This window comes from Anastrepha ludens, chromosome 2 (assembly GCF_028408465.1).
Source record: "Anastrepha ludens isolate Willacy chromosome 2, idAnaLude1.1, whole genome shotgun sequence".
NCBI classification, from domain to species: Eukaryota; Metazoa; Arthropoda; class Insecta; order Diptera; family Tephritidae; genus Anastrepha; species Anastrepha ludens.
This window is the reverse complement of record NC_071498.1, coordinates 178,028,870-178,052,692: the sequence shown is the minus strand read 5'-3', so window position 1 is coordinate 178,052,692 and position 23,823 is coordinate 178,028,870. Positions and strand designations below refer to the sequence as shown.

Here is a 23,823-nt window from a genome sequence, read left to right as displayed (position 1 = left end):
CGAAAAAAGAATATAAGCAAAAAAATTACTTCGAAAAAGAGACCACAAGCCTTAGAGAGCTTTGAGAAGTTTTAATTTAGTAATTTAAGCATTTCCTAGCGCTGAAAAAATATAAATTCTAATGAGAGGTATTTCTTCTGAAGTCATTGAACACTCATAACTTAGGCAGCTCATAATTGGAAGTATGTTTTCATAAGTATTTTTGATGAAACCTAACAATAACAAAGCCAAAGAAAGCTCGTCTGCTTGCAATGCAATTCTTAAGTAGCATTTCAGTAGCCATTTCACGCGCACCTAAAAATTTTAACTACTTTATAAATCTACAGATGCCATTCTACGTAGAATTTCTTCCGCTTGGTATTTTATAATTTTTCTATCAAACTAGTGGCATTTCACTCAAAAAATCTCTTCCAGATGCACAGCCAAACGCATTGATATGCACACAAATATTCGCTCAGCACTCAACGAAGGTCAACATTAAACAATTTATTTATGTTGCTTCAAGAGGAATGTCGTAAATCTCAGCGAACAGCAGCTACAGTTCGGTCATGTGAAATAAACGCACTAAAGGGTAATAAAGCTTAAAATGAAACAATCAATATGCTTCAGACCGCATGGAGAACATAAGGAAGCGCATTAAGGCGAGCATGAATGCATACAAAAGTGCATAAATAAATGTTTATGTGACGATTTATTTGACTAGAAGAAACATTAATCCGCCATATATCTTAACGCTTATGAAGCTAGAATTATTACAGATGAATAAGGAGACAACGGGTATATGAACCTGAATACCTAACGAGACGAATGAATCAGTGTTGACTTTATCAGAGAACAAGCAAATTGTTTATAGATACAATACCATATACATACTTACATACGTATGTGCATATGTATTGAGTGGAAATAAGGAAGTGTCGTTTATAGTTTAATACAACTTCTGAAATGCATTAAAGCATATTTCTATTCACCGTTTTATGCAAATCAAACTAATCAAATGGAAAAATCAAGAGTGGAAGTGATGAATTGTTAAGGCATCTGCTTGGCAAATATGGTTTTTAATTACGTAAATACTGCTACAAAGTAATTATTGCAACATACGCACACACTTACAGTTACATACATAGCATCTGTATGTTTGATGGAAAATGTTGGCCTTACCTTTTCGCATGCGAAGAGCACCGGCGCCGTGGCGAGACCCAATTTTAGATCAGCGGCCGTTGGCTTGCCCATTGTATCCGCGGAGGAGACAAAGTCCAGCATATCGTCGACCAGCTGAAACGCCAAGCCTACATTGCGGCCATATTGGAATGCCAATTCGGTGATGTTTTCATCAGCTTCAGCAATTACGGCCGTCTGCGGGTAAAAAAAAGCAATTCTTTTAAAAAACGCAAAAGTAGAAAAAAGAAAATAAATAAAATGTTTTAAAGCAATTTTATTGAAAGTATTAGTAAAAGTAAGTATTAATAAAACAAAAATTTAAGTTAAAAAATTAACAATAAAACTATTTAATTAAAAAATGCTTGAAATTGGAAAAGGTTTTTATTACAATTTTTTCATATCTTTGTATGTAGAACAAAAACAAATTGTTAAAAAAACGTTTTCGTAAGAAAAAAATAAGAATAAAGTACAAATTAAAGTTGAGGAAATTTTCAATATTAAACTGAATAAACGTAAAAAAAAAAAATTAAATTACATTTAAAACACAGTTTGAAAAAACTATTAAACATAAAAAAAATTATAAAATTGTTTGACATCAAGTTAAATTAATACAACAAATAATAATCAGTGCATAGGTGTCAAAAAAATTGAATTAAATTTTCGTTATTTATTTATTTTTTTCATTAATTTAATATAAAAATAATAATAATGAAAAAACATACAGTGCACTCGCGATAACTCGAACTAATTAAAACAGGCGCTGTTCGATTTATCGAATTTGTTCGACTTATCAATTGAGTGTGCTATGTTAAAAAAACAGTCATCGATATCGATTTTTCGATCGATTGTTGAAAATGGAAGCCAGTAGAAAATTTCTGTAGCATAGTTTCGTTATACGAATTACATTTTGGTCCATTGGCTGGATCAATGGTGTCACATTCGGCGGCATAAACATAGTTAAAATTAAACCATCCTCGGACTTTAATTCGATTTCGTTGGGATGTGATGGGGCATTATCAATTAGAAGAAGAGCCTTCTCAGGTAGTCCCCCATCTTTCAAATATTTTCTTACCTAAATATTAAAGTCATTTAACTTGGTTAAAAAAATTGTTTTAATGAATCTGGATTTTACCTGCGGCACGAACGAATTATGAAACCAGTCTTTGAAAATCGCCGAAGTCATCCAGGCTGATTTGGAATTTTTGTACTCCACCGGACAGTTAAAATTTTTGAAAACACGAGGATTTCTTGCTTTGTCAATAACGAGAAGTTTAAGCTTATGGTTGCCGGTAGCGTTAGTGCAAGCCATAAATTGCCTTATCTTTCTTTTTTATAAGACTTATGGTGGACTTGGCTACCCCATATTCCTTCGCTAGAGAAGTAACACTACGTCCACGTTTAATTTTGTTAAGGACTTCAGCCCTCTCTTTTAATGTTAAACACTTCAACCTTTTACGATCCATTACTCACGTGCACTGATACACTACAAATGACAAATTTAAAACAATTTGGTCAATGCAAGATGTTGTTCCCAGAAAACTAACGGGATATTAACGCCGAAATATTCATATGGACAATTCACTAATATACATATAATTTATATACATATACTATTACATATGTATCTATGTACAAAATGTACATGTTTGAAAAGAATGTGTGTACAAATAAATTTGTTTTTTTGTTCGAGTTACAAAGAAGTCAATAGGGGGAAAAATGTGTTCGAGTTAGCACGTCGTTCGACTTAGCGGCTATTCGAGTTACCGCGAGTGCACTGTAATTTAAAAAAATTAAAATATCTTTTTAATAGTACGTAAACGCTTTTATCTAATAAAATAAAAAACAACCAATTTTTTTTTAAATTAGAAAAAAATTAATAAAAAAAGATAATTCTGATAAAAAGTATCTTAATTATAAAAGAGATAATTAAAAAAAATAGCTTTCTCCTAATAAAAACTGAAACAGTAAAAACATTATTTTGTTTTTATTTCTTAACTTGTCTAAACTAATGTCAATGTTTAATCAAATTTTTTTTTAAGTTTTTCAATTTAAAACTTTTTATTCTTATTTCACCTTTTATTTTTTTGTTTGTTTAAAATTAGATATTTTTCCCATTTTTAAATGAAATAAAATATTTTTTAAGAATTTTTTTAAAAACAAACAAATTATAAAATTTCATTAAATAAAATTTAAATTTAAATTTTATTTTTAAAATAACAATATTATATATAAAATAGTAAAAGTTTAAAGTTTTTAGTTTCGTAAATTTTTTAATTCGTTTAAATCTTTAAGCTGTCAATATAATATTTCAAAATATTTTTTTCAATTGTTTTATAATCTAAACTTTACTTAAAGTTTGTTTTTTTTTTTTTAAATTTAAACAATTTTTTTTTCTATTTCCAAATTAAATAAAATGTGAAAAAAATAAATAAAAAAACATAAAATAAAATAAAAAATAAGTAATAAAAGAAAATTAAATAACAAAATAGTAAATATTCTAATTTTTTTGGTTTCTAATTTTTCTAAATTAATGCCAATGTTAAATTTAAATTTATGGGTAATTTTTAAAAAACAAACATCAAACTCAACTCATTAATAAATTCAATATATATGTACCCATATATATATATATATCAGAGACCTGCATGGCTCACTGTTTTCTTGAGTTGTTCATACGCTAAATTTCTTGCTCACATTCAGTCAATTGAACCAAAATATTTGGTCAAGTGCAGTCAGCTCATGCAGGCGAACGCGTAGTTCAGCTCAGTCAACACGTACGATCCAATGTCTTCGGCTCAAATCTAATCATTGAACAAAAAGCAGCATTGAATGAAATTAGCGTCGGCCTTTGCGTTCAAACGATCAAACTTGTTCAAAGAAGTAATTGTCATGATTCTAAATAGCACATGTTCGAGCAAATGAGCGTTGGCGTACAATGTACGCTGTAAATTGGGTTTCGTATTTGAAAGGATTAGTTGGTTTCAGCAATGTTTCCTTATTTACATTATTTTCTTTCGTGTTTTATTATAAGTTTTAAGAAAAAAAACAAATATGAAAATATAGTGTTTTTGCTTTAAAATTTTGCTTTTACTTTGCTATCGCTAGTTACAAGCAAAAACTCATGCGGGATCATACGTGTTCAAACCGGCTCATTTGGCTCTATAGCCCTTTTCTTCTTGCTCAAAAAAATGAATGTATAGCCGAACGAGCAAATACCCGAAACGGCTGCTATGAAGACGATTGGTGATAACATCGGAGAGCTAAAACGCAGCACATGATTTGATTGAGCTGAAATAAACAATGACAATAACTTATTTGAACAAGTTCGATCGTTTGAACGCAAAGGCCTGTTTTTTTGTTCAAGTGAAGCGTATGAATGTCTTACACTGAGCCGGTGCATATATATATATTTTTTTTTTTTTTTCAATTAAATAAAAACATGTATAAGCAATTTTTTTGCAAACAAACAAAAAATTAATTAATTAAAAAATTATTTATTCTTTATTCAAAAAGAGAAATAAGAATATTATAAATGAAATAGTAAGCATTTTTTTTAATTTTCTGATTTTTGTAAAGTAATGTCAATGTTTAGTTCATATTTTTTATTTGTATTATTTTACTAGTTTCTTTAAGCAAACATTTACTACAAAAAACTTTTTTTAAATTTTAAATCAAAATATATTTTTAAAAATATTTCATAAAATAAAATAAAAAATAAAAAATAATTAAAAAATAAGTAATAAAAGAAAATTAAAAAACAAAATAGTGAACACTTTAATTTTTTTGGTTTCTAATTTTTCTAAATTAATGTCAATGTTCCATTGAAATTTAATTTTTTTTTTGTATTAGTTTTTTTTCTAAAATGTTTTTAAATTTTTTTATAAATTTGATTAAAAATAAATTTATCTGTTCCATTTTTCTATTAACTAAAATGTTTTATAAGCCATTTTACTAAGCACAAACAAAAAAATTGTGTATTAAAAAAATATATAAATTTGTTTTCAGTCTTTAAATAAATAAAATATTTCACAAATAAATCTTAGCCATAAAAACATAAACTAAATACCATCGCTTGAAATTTAATATTAAAACCACATACATATGCACGTACAAGTATATAAACTAAGACAATTAATTGAACCATTGTAAACCAAACAAAGACACTCAACTATTTAAGAATATTTTGAAATCAGAAGTAGAAATAATCACAATAAACAATAAACTGAAAATGGTGCAATAGTAGAGCTTAACAATAAACAAAGAGGCCATTGTAAACAAAACATAATAACGACATTCGATTTGGTCGTTTCTTAAAATTGCTACTTGTCTTTTGCAAAGCTCCGGCGCACGCATCACCGAATCTTAGGCATTTTCGTTACTTGTGCCACTGCACCTCAACCACTCGTCCACTCATTCCACCAATCAGTCAGTTTACGATATTGCAGTGTATACTTAAGTTTGCTTATATGCATTTATATATGCACAAGTATGTTATGTATGTACGTGTAGGATATGCGCATGCGCGCACATTTATTTTGCAAACGCAATGTTAAAATTGTTAGTGCTGCACTCTTGGCGGCGACCCCTACTTACCGCTTTCAGCGCGTTCGCTATGAGTGAGGCCGTCTTCCTGTATGTCTTGGTCAGGTAGTGCGCAAACCGTTCATTTTCGGTTTCCTTTGAGCCAAGTTGCATGAATTCGCCTTGAACCAGATCGGTTAAAATCTAGAAGAAGGTTAAAACGGAATTAGTGAAAATATGCTTTTTTTTGTTTTTGTGTGGGTATTTAGGTATGCATGTAAGTGGATAAGTAAGTAAGTTGTAAAGATAAATGATATGAATGGATAGCTTCAGTTTTTAATTGCGTTTTTGCATTTTTTTGCCCAGAATATTTATTTACACGTAGAGGACTTCGAACTGTTGAAGGTGGAATCTTCGATATCAAGGTACTGAGTTGATAAAACATCTATAGATTTTGTCTGGTATTGATTGGACTGCTGTAGAAATATTTGTGTGTATATAAGTATGTTCGTATTACATCGCGTATTTTTTTAGATAATTTCATGGCATTTATATTTATATGAATATTTCAAACACAGTTTGCCATTCTCAGCTGTCAAACCACCCCATGCATACTTACACATCTGTACATTTGTACAAACAAATTTTTGGAAAAATGGTAACTAAATAACTTTTTTAAATTTTCCAACTTTAACTAAACAAAAGCTTTTTTAAGTAAAAGTAAAATATTGGGTTGGCAACTAAGTAATTGCGGATTTTTTTTAGAAAATCAAAGACAGTTGATCAAATACCTTTTGCCATCTTTCGAGCAGCATCATAACCCCACGTTCATAAAACTTCTGGTTTTTATTAGCAAAAAACTGAATCAGGTACGATTTGACATCATCATCATTATTGAAATTTTTACCATTCAAGGAGTTTTTTAATGATCGAAACAAAAAGTAATAAGATGGTCCAAGATGAGGACTAAATGGTGGATGTGACAAAACATTCCAACCAAGCTCCAATAATTTTTGGCGAGTGGCCAAAGATGTGTGTGGCCTTGCCTTGTCATGATGGAATACAATACTTTTTCGACTTGTCAATTCGGTCCCCTTTTCTTTAATTGCATTGTTTAATTTCGTTAGTTGTTCAATGTAGGCATCAGAATTGATCGTTCGCTTGCGTGGTGAGAGTACAAAGTAGACAATTCCTTTGTAATCCCACCAAACTGATAACAAAGCCCTTCTTTTGTTGAATATCAGCTTTTGATGTTGTTTGAGTTGGTTTACCTGGCCTTTTTTGGCAAACTTTTGCTTACTCGTTTTTAGAAGAGCGGAAAATAGGGAGTTTCGAGTGGTGAATAAACACATCTGCGCAGTTTGAATGATGAAAATCATGGTTTACATCCTCGCATAGTCCAAGCGGAACATTATCCACTCACATTCTACCAAGGCAGGAGTGGGAGGGGTGCAGCATATGGAAACAGTGCTTGATGAATCTGTTCACGAATGACTTGAAGTTGGAAGGAAGGGTTGGCGGGGGAGTATTTTGTGAGGAGATCCTTATCAAGCTAAAGTTCAGGTTACCGGACAGTGTGTTCCAAGCAGAGTCTGAAATCTCTTCACCGAATTCTTTGATATAGGGCTCATCTGGGTGTCTAGTCATAACAACTTTGCGGCAAACTGCGAGGCGGATGAGCCAAAACAAGCCAAACAAGAGAGATATGAGGTAGTTTCCCCGCGAAATGAGAGCATTGAGGTCGGCTTGATCACCTGAAGTCTGTTGCTAGAAAGGTGGCGTCAACTCAGCGAGCGCTGATCAAGTACACAACCTTGTAAATCTTTATGGCCTCGTGTGGATCGGAGGCGTCCTTCTGAAGTTGACAAAATCTCAGCTATCGAATTTCGTGGGTGTCCTCATAGGACACTGGCCACGAAGTATACATGCTGTAAGACTCGGCATTACTTTGAGTCCTCGATGGACGAACGAGAACGAGAATGGAGAGTAAAATTTCGAGGCCATGCAACGTTTTGGGCATATTCGTTCCGCGAGAGAGAAAAAAAATATAACGTAGAGGAAAGAGAGGGAAAAAGAGAACTATATATCTTAGATACACTTTAGGCTATTTTTCTTTAGTTTTTCTCTGTGGTTGCTAATTTTTAGTGAGAAATAACACTGCCTACTCTTTGGCGCTTGTTTGTTGGTGCAAACATTTTTTGGTACCTGCTTTTTGGCGTTATATTTCCTTGGTGCCTACTGTTTTGGGGCGACTTTTGGTCCCAATTTTTTTGGCGTTTTTGTTTTTTTTTTTGTGCCTACTTTTTGGCACTTATTTCCGTTTCCTAGCTAGTGCTTGTGCGTACTGTAAGGTGCTATCCATTCCGGCGTCGGATTTAATCGCTGCATTTGTGCGGGTGCTAAACGCTCGGAGTAGTGCACGTCGTTGCCACGGTTTGTGTCCGGCGTTTACCTACACCGGTCGACCCTTCTCCGCTTTTTGTAAATTTTGTCTAGTTGTATTCTCTGCAAATGTTGTGAATTTATTTAGATATATAATATGTTCTTTCTCTCTCTCTCTCTCTCTCTCTCTCTCCCCCTCGCTCTCTTTCTAATTCTCTCTCGGGTCACTCCCTCTTTCTTTGCCTGCCTTGAAAGTTTTACTTCTATTATGTGTACTACGCTACACGCACTGTTTTTGTTGTTTTTTTTTTTTTGCAAACTATGAAATGTTCCGATTTATATTGCAAGAATAAGAACCCGGAAAGAAATTTTCTGCTAATTTTTTAATTTTCTTTAAATCTACCCGACCTCCGAAGAAATCTGAGTAGATCTTGTGGTGCCAAGGAGCCAAGATGGTCGCTTCTTAGCACATCAGTGCCAAAGACCTCAAACCTGATTCGAGCGAAGGCGAAGTTGTCTGCCATCCCATCCTTCTCTTCACAAGGTGGGCAGAGTATACTGTCTGAGATGCCCAACCTTTCCATGTGCTTCGCCCACAGAAAGTGGCCCGTCATCAGTCCAACCAGCCGTCTGCACTCCCCTCTGCTTAAAGACAGAAGGGTTTGCGACAGTCGATCGGACATGACAGGTAACATCAGTTTAGCCGATCTTCAGCCTGCCAAGCTCGCTTGTGGGTGGTAGTTACGTGTCCCGGGATCCATGTTAGCATCAGGCTATTATGTCTACCGACATAGTTCAGCCTGGATTTACAGGACTCTACTACCCCTGATGTGGTTGGGGGGATGTCTAAAGCCATAAGCGCAGCTTGGCTGTCGCTACAGACACATATAGACCTGCCTCTCCATCGGTTTTCCACAACAAAGTCCATCGCTTCTTGAACTGCATACAGAGTTGACTCAATTGACGAAATTTTCTTTCCTTGCTACTCAAGTCATATACGAGTATTTGTGTAAGTGAAACATAAAAAACCCTTGTAGATGCAAAAGGACCAAAAAAAATGGAAATTATGCCATACAATTCAAATACAACTAAACATAAACACTAATCATGCAAACATAACTAATAACTGCATTTTATTATTGATTAACATGGACTAAGTATAAGTAAATCCTAGTTTATGCTATGAATATTAACTTATGTACGATTACTTACACACACACACACACACACATAAAGAAGAGTGGGTCAATGAGCGTTAATTAAGTGCCACATTAATATGGCTGCTTAAGTTGGCTAATTATTCGCATTATCGCATAAATCGAATTAGGCAATTAACAAAGTAATTAAAACTATAACTTCTATTCATGTTCTATGCAAACCAGCAGCAGTCCACAACAACAACAACACCAAATTAACATGTACTTATTACAATGAACGGCCTGCTGAATAATGCAACACGCCATTAGAGCAAAGGCGTGGCATATAAGGGAATACACATTTTAATACAAAAAAAAACACAAATACACATACACAGACAAGTATGTGAGCTTGTAGACTATTCATGTGCATGTTACAAGAGCAGGTGTGTACATACACGCATACATACACACACACACATAGAGGGGGAAATTCGCTTGGGCTGCAATCAATTTTTATTCATTTCGCCTTGAAATCGAAAAAGTTCGAAGACGAATCGCAACGCACGCAAAAAACTCTTAAATGTTAAGGTGCTGCTACTTATACACACACACTTACATAAGTGCAAGCGCAAGGTTTGTCTATAAACTTATAAGTGCCGACATATATATATTTGAATTTATAATACATTGGCGATCACTGAAATAAGAGCAACATTTTTATTTTTAAGTAATAGCCAAAACGCACTTTCTACACCGACGGATCCAAAACCAGTGAAGGTAGCGGATCTGGATGGAACTTAGACGAAACCACTAAGTACTCCTATGCCACAGGGCAGATGGTCAAGGTATTCTTTACGGAAGTCTATGGCATATTGAATGTGGCATACTGGATAATTGAGAAAAAGTGGCGAGGTAGTATTAGAATTTGTAGTGACAGTCAAGCTGCACTGAAAGCCCTTACTAATCCACGCTACTTTTCGAAGTTAGTGAATTTAAGAAAAAACTGAAACAACACAACAAAATTAGTCGATTTGGGTGCCTGGACATTGTGGTATTGCAGGGAACGAGTTAACTGATAAACTGGCTAATGAAGGCTCTGCAAGTATGCCACTAGGCACGGAACCCTTTAAAGTTGTCAATGCTGCATCGATTCATCTATGGTTTGACGACTTCATGAGGTCTACCCATAGAGTACGTTGGTCGGGGTTGAACTCGTGCAGAGTAGCCAAGTGCTTTGTGAAAGAACCAAACAGGAAAACAGCGACCTTTCTCCTAAAACTCAGCAGGAAGAACCTGAGAGTACTGGTGGGTGTTATCACAGAGCACAACGCCTGTGGTCAGCATATGGCTGCAATGGGGGTCGTCGACACCCTGATATGCCTAACCTGTCTTGAGGATGACAACAAGCAGAGCAAAGCTGTCCGACGTTTTCCAGAATCAGACCTAGGATACTGGAATGCGATATACTGAGTATGGATAAATTTCATACTCTTCCTCTTGCGGATCTCTTCAGATTCATCAATGAATCCAAGATATTTGTGGGAGAGTGACCTGAAACTAAGTTTTCCGTCTAATCACTTTTTATCTTTCTATCTCTCTTCTTTCTATACGGGTTTAGTACAATGGTCTCCTGACTGAGTGCTTGGACTTGTCCAGCCCCCCACAAATCTAATCTAATCTAATAGCCAATGCTCATTAGTCTATGTTACTGAACAAATTTATTTCAAAATCGTAAACCAACTTCGTCAAAAAGTTTCCGGAACCGCCCGGTGACGCTCTAAGTCAGCTGATTTTAGTAATGTTTCTTATTGTTAGGCTGCCAAATCTGTGTTTAGCATTCCTATCAAAATTTTATCGCCATTACTCGACATTTGTAAAAGTTACGCCGCCTGGAATAAATCTACCTTTGCAGGTGTTTTCGATTTTTTAAAATGGATGAATAAAACGATTTTGTATTACATTTTGCGTTCAAAATGGATTCAATGGTGTGAAAACCTTAGAAATGTTGGGTAACTGTTTCGGTGTTTCGGTAATGATACTCTAAAGAAACCAGCCGCTTACGAGTGGTGTGATCGTGCGTCCATCCAGGATGACGAACTGTAACTACGTTCGCCGTCGATATCGAACACCGATGAAAACATCAAAAAGTGCGTGTAGCGTAGTACACATAACAGAAGTGAAACTTTCAAGGCAAACAAAGAAAGAGGGAGATACCCGAGAGAGAATGAGAGAGAGCGTGAGAAAGACTATATATCTAAATAAATTCACAGAGAATACAAATAGACAAAATTTACAAAAAAACGGAGTAGGATCGACCGATGTAGGTAAACGCCGGACACAAAACGTGGCAACAACGCGCACTACTCCGAGCGTTTATCACCCGCACAACCGCAGCGATTCCAGGACCGCAGCAACAGCACAAATTACAGCAAAGCAATACCAATAAATCCGACGCCGGAATGGATAGCACTTTATAGTACGCACAAGCACCAGCCAGGAAACGGAAATAAGCGCCAAAAAGTAGGCACAAAAAAAAACGCCAAAAAAATTGGGGACAAAAAACGTCCCAAGCAGTAGGCACCAATGAAATATAACGCCAAAAAGTAGGCACGAAAAATATATTTCCTACAAGTTTGCAGCAACAAACAAGCGCCAAAGAGTAGGCAGTGTTATTTCTCACTAGAAATTAGCAACCAAAATGAAAAACCCAGGAAAAATAGTATAAGGTGTATCTAAGATATATGTAAGGTATAGCTCTCTCTCTCTCCTTTTCCTCTACGTTACATCTTTTCTCTCTCTCGCGGAATGAAAATGCCCAAAACGTTGCATGGCCTTGAAATTTTACTCTCCATTCTTGCTCGTCCATCGACGCCTCAGAAGTTTCACTTCAAAAAGTGAAAGAAAAATGTATCAATAACCGCAAATACACCACCAGAGAGCTGGCAGAGGACTTGAACATTGCTCATGGATCCGTTCAGGACATTGTAGTTAATGATTTGTGATTGCGTCGTGTTGCTTCAGACTTGGTCCCATAGCCCCTGAATATCATGCAATAAAGGGACCGCGTTGATAACGACAAAGACATGATTTGCAAGACTGAATCCGACCCAACATTCATCAAGCACATAAAAAACTACGTCGTTTTCAGTCAAACGAGAAAGCGATGCTTACGGTTTTTATGGATTACAACGGTATTGCCAGAAGGAGAGACAGTTAATAAGAAGTATTCATTGGGCGTTATGAAACACATACGAGAAGTAAATCACCAAAAAATAAAGGATTTGAGGGAAAACTCCACGTGGGTTTGGCACCACTACGGGGAATGCGAAGGCTCTGATGGCTAACTGAAAATAAAGTTTCAAAAATGTTTCGGGAGCTGGATCAAGCGCTGGTATAGGTGCGTTGCAGTTGATGGGGAGTACTATGAAAGCGGGAATTTAAAATTGATTATCAAATATACTGTTTTAACTACCAGGATTTAGTTCAAATATTACAGATGATTTTTAGTAATTGACATGTCCTTCAACTAAAAACAGGAAAAAATCGAATCCTTAAGAAATCCTTTAAAAAAGTAGACACATAAGCAAACAAAAGATGTACATCTCTTTTTAATTATCTTTAAAATGGAATATAAACAAATTAATCAGGAATTAATTAAGTAATAATATCCTTGAAAACCTAGGAGGTCTTTCCCGGTAACCCTGTCATCATCTTCATCATTCTTTCTTTATCTCCCATTGGAGCAGAGTGACTCATCCTGTACTGTGATTAAACTGAAAAGCGGTTGTCTAATTTAAAATTCGCGGTTATATCGATTTAGAAAGGAGTATTTTTTTCTTCTTGCTAGCGCTGCCATTATATTTTTTAATTACTCATTATTTGCTTACAACTGTTCTCGAAACAGCCAAATATGTGGCAAGACAGCTCTTAATGTTTGCACCGCGGTAACATGCCACCTTAGGATCGTTAATTTTCGTCCAATCGACTCATAAAGCTTTACAGCCATTTTGTTACTGCTATTCATTCAATAAAAATAATAAAAACGACTATCATTTAGAGTTAATAGCAGAGATTCACGGCGTGAACTGAAGGCCGTTTCGGAAATCGAATTTAGCTACTAATTCACAAATTGAAAAGGGGGAGTACTTTGAAGTAGATGAAATATATTTAATAGAGTAGACAATGTTAAAAAAGAACAGCGACTTGACCACCGTAGTACGAGGGTTGTTCGACAAATCCGTACAAAATCAGACAGATTGCACTGCTGATGCCCTATCTCTTGGAAGAACATACACCAAGTTTCAGCCAGATCGGTATATTTCTTTGTATTCGTTTGAATTGAGGAAGTCGAATGATTTTCCTCCTCCATCACGACAATGCACCAGTTGACGCCTCAGCAGTTGTGGTTGCAAAATTAATGGAAATAGGGTTCGAACTCGCTTTAAATCCCCCTTGTTCTACAGGCTTGGCTTCCTCGTACTACTACTTGTTCCCCCATTTGACATGGCTGGCGGGAGAAAGATTGTATTCTAACGAGCAGGTGATTGCAGAAACGAATGGCTATTTTTCAGACTTGGAAAAACCCAATTATTCGGAAGGGATCAACAAACTAGAATAGCGTTGGGCATAGACTAAAAGACGACTATGTCGAAAAATAAAAAATATCTGTGTGTGGTAAATATTTTTTATTTTTCAAAATAGGTTTTAAGTAGTTTTTATTTTTGCATGGGCTTTTTAAACGATACTCAAAAAACTGCCTCCAAACAAAGCTTTGATTAAAAAACCTACTTTTACTACCAACACCACTACTAATTACTAATACTAACATAGTACTTACTAACCCAGTGGATCGAGCAACAAGTTCAACGTACTATTTGTTCTGAATTATCACCATTACCATTTTCACCATAACCATTATTATCTGAATTACCACTAGTTCGCTTTACAGCTCAAGTCATTTTTATTTTTTTTTATTTTTTTTTTTAATCACAGCAACAAATAATTTTAAGATGACAATGTCCTGTACGAAATGTCAATTGTCTGCCTATGCATTAGCAACATGCCTCTAAACAACCTAGTAAGCCATGCAGTATTCTTTCACCAGTTAATTAACTAGTTCATAATATACCCAAAAGGAACTAGTCCAATATGTGTTGAAAATCATCAGTTTAGGACCATGTAAAAAAGTAAATAAAATATGCTAAAAAAACATTTAAGAAAATTTGTTTTTTTATAAATCAAAATTTTACATAAGTTCTTTAAAATTGTTCTTTGACTGAAAATGATTTTATTTTTAAAATTATCGACTTCATTTTTTGGCTTAATCTGAAACGACTGCAAATAATAATATAATATATAGTAATAAAAATATATAAATAAATATATATTAGTTTTGGGGAAAAATGGTGAAAATGGTTTAAAGATGTTTTATGGTCGATCTTTAGCTCCTGGGCGATGACTTCTAACAAGCCCGTCAACTTTGATTAATTCTGTACTTCTGTATCGAACCCAAACCCCAAACTAATGTATATAGAGAGTAATAATATTGCTTTGTAAAAACATAAAAACCATGAAAATAGAACAAATATAATAGAAATAGAATTATAAAGGGGGGGATGAATGTGAACTACACCTAAATGTCAACGACACCATTGGACTTCTTTCTTTGGGGTTATTTGAAATAAAAGGTGTACGTCGATAAGCCAGCAACAATTCAAGAGATAAAGGATGAGATAATTCGGCACATTAACGGCATAGAACCTCAATTATGCCTCAGCGTCATCGAAAATTTGGACCATCGGATGGAGGTGTGCCGCCGAGGCCGCGGCGGCCATTTGGCCAATATTTTATTCTATACGTAATTGAGCCATACGAATATTATCATAATAAAGATAAATGACAATAATTTGCTAAAAAAATTGTATATTATTCAAAATCAACACCGACCCGGGAAACTTAACCACCCTTTATTTGTTTTACACCCCTAATCGGGCTTTTTGTAACTAGTACAATTCTACACACTCTCGAACTAGTAAGATTTCATCCATTCATCACCAGTTCAAGAACAAGAATGTTTAAGGGCGTTGTATGGCTTTTCACTGCAAGGGCATCTGGAAGTCGTCAATATTTTTCGATAAAAAGTTTTTAAGGGGTAACACCACTGTACACGCGTAAAATAAACACAATTTTTAAAGAATTTTATTGTATAGAAGAAAAAGGAAATCAATCACTCTGTTTGGGGAAGTTATTACTTATATACTAAAATACAAAACTACAGAGTTTGATCGAAAAATTTTACAAAATGGCGGCATTGGAGACATTTTTGTAATACGGTTTCTCTTGAAGGAGCTCCGCGGCACGCAGCACAGAGGGTGCAAATTTTAATCTGGAACAAAGAAACATTTTTTTTTCTTAATCTAGATAAGAATAACTAGAGAAACACGTAGGGGATTTAAAAAATATTTATTTTTGTGGAATTAGCAAACATTTGAAGGAAAAAACTCTATTTTGGACTAAAAAAACGGCACTTAAATAATTATAACAATCGTTTAAATTAGTATATCGAAAATCCCCTACGCTCTTCTCTTAAGAAGGTTATTATACAGACGTAGTGAAAACCCTGATTAAAAATATTTAAAATTGTTTGAGTTATGCTGCGTGCCAATTTCAGAAAACGTGTTTTGAGAAAAACGCGCTTAAAGTTTGGAAATTTGGCGAAGTTGTTAGGTAGCAGTCACTAACGCTTGGTTGAAAGCTTAAAATATTTATGAAATAAACTTCGGTAACGTATAAAACTTTTTGTTCTGTATTTTAAAAGGTTCAAAGAATTTTTTAAGCTTATAAAAAAAAAATTAATTTTTTGAAATTTCTACAGTGGTGTTACCCCTTAATGTACCATTCGCTCAATCAGCGATCATTTCAACTGGCTAAATGTTTGCTTTACTGGTATCGGTTTTTAAATTTGTTATTCGATAAAGCAGCCGCTACCGTAGCCGAATGGATTGGTGCGTGACTACCATTTCGAAGCGAAAAAAAAACATAGAGCTGATATTTTCTCCACCAATTGAGCATCGATTTTCTCTGAGTTTGTCACTTCATATTCTTAATTTTATTATTATTATTAATTCAACAAAAAAAATCCAAGTCCAAATCAAAAAATGTACCGCTAAAGCATGTGCGCCTATTTCACTGTCTGTATTTGTAGTATATGTAGATTTCTTCAAGTCTTACCACACCTACGAACTACACATATTTTTTACTAAATCTTTTATACTCGTATGCACGAACTGCTTTCCTGAATGCTGATTGTATCAATTCTAAACTTTTAAATTCCACTGTAAGTTTATGTGCCAAAGTTTGCACTATTCCGGCGAAAGTTTTGATAAAATTAACTAGCTGGCATCCAGTAGGTACTACATATTTATATGTATGTGTGTATGTATGTATGTATCTACATATGTATGTATGTATTTATGTATGCATGTATTACCTGTATATTGAGGTAAATAGTCTGCAGGATATGTGCAAAATGGCGTGTGTAATCATTGTGACGGTACCAACTTGAACTTACAGAATATTCAGAAACATTTAAATAGAAAACTTTTACGCCGTCAAAATTTGCGTAGCGCTTGAGATTTTCTCTTTATAGTTTAATATTATTGAAAAGCTCTTCAATTTAGAATAGTTTTGATCTTCTGTCTGGTGAATTAGACGGTTTTATGATGCGAAAATCAATAATTGGCAAACTTTTGAATTCAAATTCAAACCAAATTCTGTTTTGCAGAATAGTCGAAATATCTCAAGAAGTTTAACTGTTCGCATTAAATTTCTCTACAGGAACTGCCTACTTGGGTTGGAGTGAAATATTAAAGATAGTCCCAAGGCATTTTGGAGTTTTGTTAAATAAAAAAAATCTTGATCTAGTACCATCAGCAGTCTTTCTCGAGGAAAAGTTCGCCAGTAGCCGAACAAATTTTGCTCATCTTTTTGCCGAATTGTTCAGTTCAAATTTTTCCACTGACGTTGTTCATTGCATATTCTTCTTAGTTCTTCAATAAACTCCCCCTTCAACTTAAGCTCTCTGACTTTATCATCCTACGATGTCTCGTATGGGATCGCTAAGCTTAAACCGTCTTTAAAAACGGATGTAGATGGGTTTTCTGATCTTGTAATTAAAAATATTCCATTTTGGTTTTAACATTATTTTTATTTTTAATTTTTTTATTTTTAATAAATCACTTGCCTCAGACATTTTCGTTGATGATTGGAAAGTTACCTATGTATATTAGCCGCCTGTTTATGAGTGACAATAAAAATAATGTATGTAACTAAAGGCCTTCTGCTAAGCTTTGAACAATTTGTAAAGTGTTTGAGTATATTGTTGAAGAAAAGATAAAGTGTTTGCCTAAAACTTTCATCTCCCCAAATCAGCATAAATTGGTTTATAGTCTTTTAACAGTTTCTAACTTATGTACATAGTTGTTTTGCTAAATACTGCACTGGTTGTTTTACAAAGCGAAAAGAGGTTGAATGTATAAATTGTAAAATATTGATTTATTAAGAACAAGAATTTACAAAAATATTATATACTTAATAATGCTAGCTTTAGCAGACGTAGTGGTCTCCAAATTGGTACATTTGCAACAGAGCCCCCATTAACCGATTCTAATTGTACGAAGATGAACTTCACACTTAATTCCCCTTCGCTGTTAACTGCTCTAATCGCTCTCACAGCAGTCGACTCGTATAGCAACAGCAAGCGACGGGTATGATGTTCGCTGTTAACCGCACTGCCTCTTACAGCAGTCGCCTCACACTTGCATTGTAAAAGCAAGACTTGCTGTATAGTCGCATGTGTGCGATGCTCGCTAGTTGGAAGGCATCAGACAGCATGTCCGTTTATGTAGATGGCCAACTGTTATTTCTGCTTAACTTTGAGTTAGTAACATAAATAAGTATACAGGCGCCTGATTTATGGAATTGTTGGACGCTAACGCTTCCCTTAATATGTAATCAAAATATTTTATACATGGTAATTGTGTACTGGGATAGGCTTTCATATGCCCCTTAATTTAGCTGTACCTTTAAGGTACCGTTGTCCACGCTTTGCTTTGTCTTTGATGCCAGCGAAATTTATGTCACAAAAGTTAGTATACAGCAAACGATTGTTCAGTTAGCATAACATTTATTTTTACGTATTGATTAAAAAGTTAAACCTATTAAAAGGAAATAATTAAAGTGAGTATAAAAATTTAGGGAACTAAGTTTTGTATTAATTTTTGCAACATTTTTAGTAATGGCACCAAGAGGAAAAGAGCTTTCTGATGATTTAAAAAAACTGATTATAAAAATATCACAAGGAACATAAATCATTGCGAGAAATCGGTCATTTGATAGATAGAAGTTTTGCTACAGTTCAAAAGATTGTGAATAAATATAAAAGTGCAGGAAGCACCACTAATAAAGAGCATTGTGGGCGTCCGCCGCTCTTAAGTCCCAGAGAAAAAAGCTTAGTCAGGACAAACCCCAAAATAAGTGCCCCCAAATTAAAATCTGAAGTTCAAAATGAGACTGGAAAACAATTCAGCACCCAAACTATTCGCCGGGATTTGCATAGTGCTGCTTATCATGTGCGCAATGTTAGGAAAAAACCCTTCGTGAGTAGTGTCAATCGGATTAAACGGATTTTATTCGCAAAAAATCATGAAAAATATGACCAAACGTTTTGGAAGCAAGTCATATTTTCTGATGAGTGTAAGTTCAGAATCTGTGGATCTGATGGCCGTGAAAAAGTTTGGAGAAAAATTAACGCGGAATTGGATCCAAACAATATTACCGAAATTTATCGAAAACATAAGGGATATGGTTATTTAAATATTTTGAAAAATATTTTAAAAGAAAGCGCTACGAAATTAGGTCTTGGAGGAGCGTTTATCTTCCAGCAGGATAATGACCCCAAGCACACACCCAACATTGTACGAGAGTGGCTGTTATACAATGTGCGAAAACAGCTGAAACACTGCCAGAGTCCCCGGATACTAACGCAATCGAACATTTATTGGAACATGTAAAACTGCAAATACGCAAACATCCGACTAGAAATAAGGAACAACTGAAAAACGTCCTTCAAGAGGAATGGAATAAAATGCCACCAGCTGTAACTGAAAACTTGGTAAAATCAATGCCATCACGACTTAAAGTGATTGTAAAGTCTAATGGTTATCCTACCAAATACTAGGATTTGATTTTAATTATGTTTTTGATTTCACAAATTAATAATATGATGAACTGTATACTTACATTTGAGACATGAATTTTTATAAAGTTTAATATAAAAAGCTATAATTTTGTTCCTTTTTAAAATTTTGTCATTATTTGGATCAAATATGACTTTTGTATTTCATTCATGTAAATAAAACACAATTTTGCTATAACTTAGGTTGTTTGAACGAATCGATTGGGGGAAAATTGAAAACGTGTCCGGTGTACACACTTGCTTCTGTTACTAACTGTATATACACAGATTTTTCAAAAGCTTTTGATCATTCTATCTTAATTAGTAGAATAGCTTGCCTTGGATTTCATTCAGTTTTTCTGCAATGGGTTAAATCATATCTCTCTAACAGGCAATGTGTGGTCACTATTGATGGCACACCTTCTAAACGTTTCTTGACTTCCTCCGAAGTTCCTTAGGGAAGTTATTTAGGCTTTTTACTATTTGTTCTGCTTATTTACGATGTAGGTATCTATATACCTAGTAATGTTTCGAAATTAAAACAACAACTAAGGCGCCATAAATTCTCTAACAACACTAAATAAATGCAATATTGGAAAAACAAAGAAATGTCCAGTCGAACAAGGTCTTAATGGAATGATGATTTTGTAAAGATAATTAATATTTGTATATTCTGAATAAGAACTAAATCATATGACTTGATTTTTCTAAACTCATTCTCCACCCATGTGCCACCTAGCGAGCCTCTTTTCTGGGAGAATTTTAAAATTATCTATTCTCAACATTAATCAAATCGGACTGCAAACACCAATCTTCGAAGTTTTTCGGCCACTGTCTAATCGCATAAATGGTGTACAACTACATAAAAAGTAGACAACGTTGGTATATTTAATACATATATCCAAATAAAGCATATACCATACATATGTATGTGAATACGTATACCTACTTAACTAAATATACTTGCATACATAAAGTTTTCGCGAATTTATTCCTTAAGGCGCATAGATTTTATTAACAGAGGCGGCATTAACAATCATGAATCACAAATGAATTATTTATACAACACAGCTCACATAAATTAATTCTATTTTTTCGCACACGGAATTTATGTCATAAACAAATCAGAAGTAAATCGCAGAGTAATTTTATTGCCTTTAGAATATTTACATATATGTATGTATGTATCTTTATAGGTATGTATGAATGAAACGGTTGCGCAAAGCAAATACCCTTTAAATCACTTAGCAAAATCAAGTCAGTTAAACAGTTGCGCTCCAAGCATTACGTGAGCGGCATAAAATCTACGAAGAATCTATATTTATTATTACTTAGAGGAGAGGCAGCAGCACTGCGAATAATTAGAAAAAGGTAAATTTATGCCGTTATAATTATATAATTGCGCAGGCACTCAACACCCAAAAGCATACGAAATAGAATATGAAGGAATAAGAAATAGAAATAAGGTTAAAATTTCAACAAATAAGGCACAGGTTAATATTTTAAGAACCAAAATGGCAGATACGCATACATTTAACTGTTGGTAGAATGTTAAGAGAAAGTGAAGAGAAACGCCGATTCGTGGACAGTATGTTCGATGAACTGTTCGGCAGGGAACTTAGCTGAATGGCTTGAGAGCACTAAGGGTAAAGGCAGCTCCCACGAAATGGTAAAGTTTTAACACAATAGTATTGAGACAGGTTCTCGAAGAAATTTGATATAAGATTTTGAGGGTAAAACACAACAGTATAAGTTCTACTAGAAATATACTTAGAAATAAGAATAAGTACAAAAGGTGCTTACTAAATGACAAATATTTATTTATACATATGTAAATATGTACAAAATAAATAACTTCACTTTGGGAACTACCAAACTAATTTATGGAAATTCGCAACCACAATCCTATGCGTAGAGACTGAAGTGGATGAATAAGTGAATGAACTTCGCAAACTAAGTAAGTGCAAAATAAAATAGCACACACCTCTTTATGTACATACATACAAACATATATGTGAATCTGTATGTATGTATAAATTTAAAGCTCTCTGAACACATGAAGGCCACCCGTCTTTGTAGTTATTATACATGTCAACGCTTTTATAATGAAAGAACTAAAGCTAAGTAGCTGGTATTCACTTTTCATTCATCACTTACCATAAAGCTGTTCAAGTGAAATGCTTTAGGAATATCGGATAATTAAATAAAAGCCTCCTGCATCAATAAAAATTCAACACATACAATTTTTCTTTAAGAACAAGTAACTCTGTTATGCATTCAGATCGGCTGTGTAATACATATAGCCTTCTGTTACATACTCGTAACATAACACAAATGGAGAGATTACAGAAAGTTTCGGATAAAGCGAACATAACTCGAAAGGTAGCAGCATATTTTTGACTTGAAAAAAAATCATTTAAAAATTACTTTAAATAGAGGAGTCTCGACCTAAGCTAATCAGTATTGTATACTTTAAAAAAAAATGATAAAATGAATAAAATTAAAAATTAAATGAATCGGTAAAATAAAATAAAAAATAAAATCATAGGATACATTAAGTTAAATATAAAAAAAATACAATAATAAAATAAAATTATACGAAAAAAGTTAATATAGGATAAAATAACATAAAATGAAATAAATAAAATAAAATAAAATAAAATAAAATTAAATTAAATAAAATAAAATAAAATAAAATAAAATAAAATAACATAAAATAAAATGCCCCGCAAGGGCATCTCTCATTAGAGAGTTGACGGGCATGACAACCCCGCGGCCCCTAGTCACGACCCCGCACGGACATCCCTCACCGAGGGGTGCTGGAAGTAACGACTCCACGGCTCCGAAGTTTCAGCGAAGAAGAAAACAGTCCGCGAAAATGCCTAACATGCCGGCTGAGTGAATGCATGTCTGAAGGACACAGTTAACCCAGAAGGAAATCTGTAAACCACCTGGCAGAAGGTTTAAAATGCAATTACCCGTTTCGAAAAACGGAGAGCCGCATTATAGAGGAATCTAATGATTGCAGCCGAGCGAGGATATTCGCTCAAGTGTCGGCAGAAGCCACGGCTGCCGGCGAGGGCTCTGCTCATCGGCATCAGATAGCGGAGTCGCCAGTGGTACAACAACAACAACACGAAAACCCCAACACTGCGACAAGTATTTCTCAAGTTAATCTTGGGACCACAAGAGCAGGCCGTGTTAGACAGCGTATTCAATGGACAAAGGAAATGAATGAATATGTCCTGCGCTGCTACTACATTTCCACAAATTGTGAAGAACCGGAGCACATGACGACCTATCGTGAGAGAATGTTAGACCTGTTTCTAAGAAGAAATTAAATGAAAATGAAATTAAATATGAAAAAAATAAATTATACTAAAAAAAATATATTGTATAAAAAATATAAAAGTTAAAGAAAATATAAAAATTAAATGAAATGAAAAAAGTAAAGTAAAACTAAATAGTATAATAGAAAAAAAATAAAATACAACAAATTTAAATGATATAAAAATGAAATGATATAAGATAAAAAAAACGAAATAAAAAAATGTACAATAGTAAAATAAAAAAAAGCTAAAATAAAAACAAACATATCAAAACAAATTAATTAAATTAAACAAAATACAAAACAAGAGCAAAATGAAAATAATAAAATTGAATCAAGTTAAATAAAAATATAAAAATATAAAAAAAATCTAAAAATATGAAACATAAAATAAAGTAACATGGAATAATATGAAATAAAAAAAATAATAATAATAGGAACATAATAGAATAGAAATAAAAATAAAATAAAATAATAGGTAAAAAATCATAGAATAGAAACGAAAATTATTAAAAAAAAAATAAATAGTATAAAAAATAAAGTGAAATGAAATGAATTCAAATGAAATAATATAAAATGAGAAAACGAAATAAAATAATAGTAAAAAATAGAATAGATATAAAAAAAAAATAATAGAAAAAAAATTAAATAGGATGGAACAATAAACTAAAATTAAATGAATTAATATGAAATAATATAAAATGAGAAAACGAAATAAAAAAATGTAGTCAAGTATAATAAAAAATAAAAATAAAATAAAATCAAAAAAAATAAAATAAAATAAAATAAAATTAGAAATACAAAAAAAAACAAAAAACTATATTATATATGCATATATACATATATATAATAACTCCTTTTAACTCCGAGTGGAGCGTAAGGGCTTTTGTTGGAAGGAAACTGATTACAGAAATCAAAAACAAAGTAAAGAAGAAAAGTAATGTGAGACCCATATTTTGCATAAAATATAATAAGTAAAATTAAATTAATTAAAAATATGAAATAAAAAAATTAAATAATAAGAAAAATAAACTAAAATTAAATTCAATAATTTTTTT

At 33.5% G+C, this 23,823-nt stretch overlaps 1 protein-coding gene across 4 annotated transcripts in view; it reads right to left on the bottom strand.

The window, feature by feature from the left end:
* Positions 1–23,823, bottom strand: part of LOC128855938 (all trans-polyprenyl-diphosphate synthase PDSS1) — a 157,418-nt gene that overhangs the window by 11,531 nt on the left and 122,064 nt on the right. For all 4 annotated transcript variants that reach the window (XM_054091195.1, XM_054091194.1, XM_054091196.1 and 1 more), the window contains exons 6-7: positions 5,755–5,886; positions 1,162–1,356 (exon numbers count right to left, since the gene is read on the bottom strand). In XM_054091195.1, the coding sequence (XP_053947170.1) occupies positions 1,162–1,356; positions 5,755–5,886 (327 nt within the window). The remainder of the gene's footprint in view (positions 1–1,161; positions 1,357–5,754; positions 5,887–23,823) is intronic.